The sequence below is a fragment of the Chionomys nivalis genome, chromosome 25 (genome assembly GCF_950005125.1).
Source record: "Chionomys nivalis chromosome 25, mChiNiv1.1, whole genome shotgun sequence".
NCBI lineage: Eukaryota > Metazoa > Chordata > Mammalia > Rodentia > Cricetidae > Chionomys > Chionomys nivalis.
The window spans coordinates 27239452-27246500 of NC_080110.1; the positions used below are offsets into that span (position 1 = coordinate 27239452).

General features: G+C 40.0%; 1 protein-coding gene across 1 annotated transcript; it reads left to right on the forward strand.

Annotated features, from left to right (window-relative positions):
- The first annotated feature begins 447 nt into the window (after positions 1-447).
- Positions 448-6100, forward strand: LOC130866438 (lysozyme C-2-like). Its single transcript, XM_057757897.1, has 4 exons — positions 448-583; positions 2225-2389; positions 5485-5563; positions 6034-6100. Exons 1-4 carry the CDS (start codon positions 448-450, stop codon positions 6098-6100), a joined length of 447 nt encoding a protein of 148 aa, XP_057613880.1.
- The last annotated feature ends 949 nt before the right edge of the window (positions 6101-7049 follow it).

Here is a 7049-nt window from a genome sequence, read left to right on the forward strand (position 1 = left end):
TGTGGTAAGGTCTATGTGAGATAGTTTGTAGTGAAAAAGACAATGCAAAATGGTAAATACACAGAAAATAATTAAATTTTAAAAGATGTATGATTTATAGTCACACCTTATTTTAAGCAGTAAAGCGTAACCACTTTTCTCTTTATATTGGCCATATTCAAGATAAAATAATATGGGCTTCCTGTTTAGGAGGAATGCAATCTGGTTCTCTGTGAGCCAAGGCTTTACACGGTCTCATTTCATCATTGTCTATAGGACACAACATCTCTGTTCACACACTGGGAGAAAATAAAAAATTATTTTCAAGTTTACGGATCAATAAGAACTTCCTGCTTGGAAGTTCACAAGGAAGATCCCCCAAACCACTAGAGGATGAAGGGAGTTAAAGATGCTTAAATACTGGTGTCGGTTTGCTCCGGGCAGCTGCGGAGTTGATTCCCAGGCAAAATGAAGGCTCTCCTAGCCCTAGGGTTGCTCTTGCTTTCTGTCACTGTTGACGCGAAGGTCTATACACGCTGCGCGTTTGCCAAACTTCTGAAACAACATGGAATGGATGGCTACGAGGGAGTCAGCCTGGCAGACTGTAAGTCTCTTCTTCCATCAGCAACTCCTACAGAACAGGTGTAAGAAAGAGATGAGTGAGCGGAGCAGGACCCAGAGTCAATAAGCTTGTAGGATTGCCGTGTGCTTGGCTTGGTTTGATTGAAAACACCAGCATTTGTCTTTTTCATCACAGATACTGGAGTGAGGAGAGCATGGGAGGGGCATCTGTGCCAGGTTAAGGCAAAAGAACCTGAGGCGCTCTTAGAGTGTCACTGGGTTTTCAGGTTGCTTCAGACTCGAAAGTCCACAGGGGCTGAGAATACAAGGGAGGACTCAGAGCTGGAGTTCTCAGAGCTGGAGTGACTGACATTTGTCTTCATGTCTTTCACTATGGTACGGAGAGTTTTAGAGAAATGTTTTGAAGTTTTTTGAACTTCCTCTGCAGGGCAGAAGGTTCCGATTTCCCCTAGAGGCTGCTTAAATGATGTCTGACACTGTGGATGCAATGATTTAGTGTGCTTCTTCACTCTGAGATGGCCTTTCCTTCTACACAGTGGAAGACATGGATGAAGAAAAGTTGTTCGTGGCTTACTCCCATGATCACATTATAACTAGTGTGGTTTTCAGATTAGATTAAGACAGTTACTACTCAATAACTAATTGTCCATGAACAAGTGAGCAGAGAGACGCATGTGTGGATGAATTGGTGGACAGATGGATGATTGAATGAATGAATGGATGGGTGGATGGATGAATGATTGGATAGATGGTTGGGTAGATGGTTGGGTGGATTGATGAACATATGATTTGATTGGATTGCAGAATAGCTTTTCCTATTTTTGCTTTCAATATTCTCACCAGCATTTGTGGTGCTATACACTCATGGAATTCAAGCAAAGGGACGCTGAGGCAGAAGATGCATGCTCTGTACCAAACTAGAATACTTAGTGCCACAGAGAAGAAAAAAAGAATTCTAATTTAACATGCAAATTATTATTAGAGCATTATCTTAGGAAATCCTTAGTTTTTTCATAGGAAATCTTTCTAATAGATTTCTAATATGTATTTGATATTAATTTATCAAATTTACCTAATTACTCTTCATGAGTCTATTTCTGGTAGAGGAGTTTTGAGGATAGATGAAAGGGGGAGAAACAGTGGAAGAAAGAGCTATTTTATTTTAAAGAGGAGGGGACTGGTTTCATTCTATATAGCACTGTTTGGCCGGGAACTTGCTATGTAAACCGGGCTGTCTCAAACCCATACAGATTCACCAGCCTTAATCACTTAACCACTGCTGGGAATATAATTGTGTACCACTGTGTCGGTTTCATATAATCGAATATTTTGAAGGGCCTTATCCCGTTTATTCTCAGTGCAAATCGATTTGTCTTCAAGTAGATTCTGTTTGGAGCACTTGAAAATTTTCACTTGCTGACAGGGACAGCAGTTCTACTTACTAGAAAGGCAGAGGCAGGAGGATCATTGAGACCAGGGACTTCCCTGAGGAACACAGCCAGACCTGGCTTGAACTTATAGTATCATATTTTATATTTTAATCATATGTTTATACTTACAAATAAATCAGATGTAAAAGACAGCAAGAACAATAAGCTAATTTGGTATCCAGTGTAAATCATTTGGTGTCGCTGCTTACTGATGAATATTCTTTTCTTTCTAGGGGTGTGTTTGGCTCAGCATGAGAGCAATTTTAACACAAAGGCTACAAACTACAACTCTGGAGGCCAAAGCACCGACTACGGGATATTTCAGATCAATAGCAGATACTGGTGCAGTGATGGCAAAACCCCGAAAGCAGTGAACGCCTGTGGGATATCCTGCAGCGGTAAGACAGGGCAGGATTAGTTCAGAGAGCAAACAGCTCACCTGCTCTGGGTGCAAGAGCAGAGATTCTGTGCAGGAGATAGCACTGAAGCAAACATCAGGAACCCGGGCAGACTGTCCTGACTGTTAGAAAGTCATTGTCCTTCACATCGAAATTAGCCAAGGAAGACATTAGACTTAGAGCATAGTGTGCTGATAGAATGTCCTGGCTACCAGTCAGAGGGCCCTGGGTTCCACCTCCAAAATCCCTGAATTACAAGCCAAATAGTGCCTGGGAAGACAGCTCAGACAGGAGTCCCCTAAACCAAAGTTTGACCCTTAGGCATCCACATAAAAATTTGGTGAAATGCATTTTTTTGTAATAAAATCATTGTGCTTTCATTTTTAATTGATTTTATTGAGCTATTAATTTTCTCTGATAGGTCCTTTCTCTCCGGTTTCCTTCTCCCCTCTCCAATTATCCTCATGCTCCCAATTTACTCAGGAGATCTTGTCTTTTTCTACTTCCCATTAGATACATGTAGATACATGTATGTTTCTCGTAGAGTCCTCTTTCTCGTCTAGGTTCTCTGGAGTTGTGAATTGTAGGTTTTTTTTGTGCTTGATGTCTAAAAGCCACTTATGAATAAGTATATATGATATTTGTCTTTTTGGGTCTGGGTTACCTCACTCAATATGATGTTTTCTAGATCATTATTTTTTATTATCATAATGATTATTATATAATCATTATTTTTTTTATGACTTTCATGCATTTGTTAGACCAGGCCAGCATAGTCTGAGACAGGCAGATGCATGGGCCTCACTGGTTAACCAGCATAGCCTAATCTGTAAGGCAGGTCCAATGGTAGACCTTATCTCAGAAACAATGGGGGACTGATTCTAAGGAACAGGTCCTGTACCTGTCCTCTGAATTCTACATAATAATAGACACATGTACAGGTTTACGGGTGCACATACCACTGGACACAGAGACACACATGTTAAAGAGGTAGAAATTTAAAAATAAATAGTTGGTATCATTAAAACTTGCGGTTTCATTAAAAATATACTCTCATTCATTTACTCATACACACAATTAAAATCAATAAAAGTAAATATTTGCAAGAAATTGTCATTTTATAACATACACACACACACACACACACACACACACACACACATATATATACAACAAATTGTAAGTGGCCTTAATGATGTTTTGTACTGAAATTTTCCATTCTAACAGTGTATTTATGGCTACTTATAGATATTGTTGTATGGTCATTTTACCTAATGGATTTTATTATAAGTATTTCTAGCATATAGAAACAAAGATATTACTATAATAAAGCTCATATGACAGGGTACTATGGAGTCCTGACATTTTGTCCAACTGGCTTCTTTATGCATGCATTGATGTGCTCTTCATGTTGAGAGATCTTAGAGTGAATTACTAATATCAAATTTAGTTTTAAAACTTTAGTTTGCATATTCAAATAATTCACTCCTAGATGGACATTATCTCATCAAATAAAATAACATAGATTTATGTATTTAAGAAGAAACTTGTTTTCAACAAGAAACAGAGCACACAGGGTTCATATTAGGATGGATTCTTGGGATGGAAGAACTTGAATTCATACCATGGTGAAAGTAATATGCAATTTCTGTGCATGAATTTAATCAGCCAATGTCATTCTATTTTTCCAGTGTGGGAAGTGAACCCAAGACTTGGTACATTTTAGCCAAGCACTAAACAGTGAACTATTAATTCCTACTCTGCTAAATTTGGTTGTTAAAATTTTCAAGAGAAATAGATGGTGGAATATTTTTGTCATCTCCTTAGCCTATCTGCAAAAGTGTTTTGTAGACTCATCTACAGTCATTGAAAGGGATTAGAATCTACAGGGATAGAGGAATATCACTTCCAGTTTGACTGCTTACAGAGTTCACATATCTTGAAACCTCTGGAAAATACTCTTCTAGACTATACATCTATTCTGTAGGTTCATGTAGAGATATACAATGTACATATGTACTCACATAGAAACATGCAAAGATTTCCTATTTTTACACAAATTATACTTGCATACTTATACTCCAAGATCTCTCAACATGTTCATGGTAACAAATATTGACCTGAATTCTCATTTTAAAAAGTGAAGAAAGTTGTAGTAGCAATATTCTCTATGTTGAAAACACCACACAAGTGTAGAAACTTACTAAAAAATTGTATATTTATTATGGTTACAGTGCTCTACCAGCATGCCAGAAGAGGTCAAAGGATTTTATTATAGATGGTTATGAGCCTCCATATGGTTGCTGGGAATGGAAATCACAATTCTGGGGCTCACTCAGTGCTCTTCAGCCTGAGTTTTCTCTACAGCGTCAGATCTGGAGTGTCAGAGCACCTGGCTCTGTTTATTTTGCTGGTATAAATTACTAGGAAGAACTTTATTCACCCAAAACCTGGCATTGTTTGCATTCATAAAGTATTCATTTATCTTTATGTGTGTGGGTGTTTTGCCTGCATATAGGATTGCTTGTGTGCCTGGTGCCTGTGGAAGTCAGAAGAGCATTTCCATCTAATAGAACTGGCATCACAGACACTAAAGAGCCGCCATGCGGGTGCTGGGAATCGAGTCGTCTGGAAGAGCATCCAATGCTCTTAGCCACTGAGCCATCTGTGCCGCATCTGTTTTCTTAGGATGAATTTTCCAGTGGTAGACCTAGGTGACTGTTATTAGCATGTTCTAATTTCCAGTGTGAGAAGGAAGAGGAACTTCCCCCATGGTAGCTGACAGTTACACAGCCTCCAGGGACTCCTCGTTACTTCAATGTGTTCTTTGGTTTTTATCAGTTCCGGAATCCTAAGAACACTCTACTCTCAAGTCTCTTCCATCACCCAGGGTCCCGAGAAATGAGAAGTAAAATGACTTATACCATGTCAAGTGGATGGAAACGAGAGACACTCTCTCCAATAATCACAGATCATGGACAGCTGTGAAGAAATGTCTTGTTATTCTCTGCTCAGTATCACAGGAGAAAGCTGCCTGCATCTGAACTAAATGGCTTCTCTAACCGTCCTTGTCATTCCCCACCCCTGTCTTTCAGCTTTGCTCCAGGATGACATCACTCAAGCCATCAACTGTGCAAAGAGGGTTGTGAGGGACCCACAAGGTGTTAAAGCATGGTATGTGGAAACTTTGGAAGGGGAAACTGTGGGTTCTGTTGATCTATGCAGTGAGCCTTAATGAAGCCCAAGTGTCATTCAGAGCACTGCAGGCACAGCTGGGACTTTTCTCTACATCGTTAGTTTTAAGGGATTTCTCTGAATTCTGAGAATCCCATACATGAATCCTTCCTTCTCAGTCCTCCATACTATCTGTAGAATGAGCTACTGTTCTGTTCCTGAGACGTCCCATTGACAGTGAGCATCCTGTGCTCTGCTCAGGGTCAGGAGGAATAAACTGCCCTGCAGACATAGCTCCATCGTCAGTAGCCATTTCTGCCTGCAGCTGTAGCCGTGTTCCACACTAGATGCTGGCCCAGAAACAATCACCATTAGTGTCACCGGTACACTGCTTCTCCCCAAGGTTAGAGAACGTGTGTGACAGAGGAGAGGAGTTTAACCATTTCTCCCCCGTCTCATTTCCTCCACAGGGTGGCATGGAGAACCCACTGTCAAAACCAAGATCTCTCCAAGTATGTCAAGGACTGTGGAGTCTAACCGCTGTACATTTCCACTTCAGCTCATCCTCTCTCTTTCTCGCTCTAGCAGTAGTTATGGGAAAGGTCACACTTCCTTGGTTTCCTCTTCAAATAGTCAGGTTAAACCAGGAACAGGAGCAAAATGGAGCCTGTTTCCTAAGTGGCTTACTGCTACCTTATGTGTTCATTGTTTTAAGGAAAACCTCCTTTTTTTGGTTAACTGATGCAGCAGATGCTGGTGACTGTGGTCAAACACTTTATCATCATACACATCTGTAAATTCTTCACCTATGATATCATTTACATTACGTTCCATCACAATTAATCTCCACTGTTGTGTACACAGACAACAAATTCTTAAGGAGATAATTCGATATTGGGTAAAATGGCAGCTGCATGAGCTGCAAGGCCTCGTGTGTGGCTCCAGCACCGAGTCAGTCAGAACACTGCTGTGTGGGGCACGTTTGTTTAAGAGAACAGAACTCAGAGTGCGTAGAACTGAGACTGCCTCAGCTTAGAAACTTGTCAAGAGATGTGTGATCTTTTCAAAAAGTAGAGAACTGTCCCATTTATACCACTTAAAATATAAATTCTTAACTCATGTATCAGGCTGTTTAATCCTTAGGAGAATCCTCACATGCTGATCAGGAGGTATTCCAGAGAGATGGGTGACTGCGCTAGCCCTTGACTTTCTTCAAGTAGCTTCATGCATATTAACTAACTGAGACAGATGAGCTTGTATCAGCAAATCTAAGTGCATTGTGAAAAACTTCAAATACCATTAAATGATTTTTGATGCAAATCTTGTGTGTGCTTACTCTTATATGTGGCCTCTGGGTGAAAATTGTTCATCTATTGGAAAAATCAACTAGGTATTCTTAATACAGCATACCTACTCACCTACATTTAGCCAGAACCTACATCCTAACCTACACATAGCCATTGGCTACATCCTCATCTACAAATAT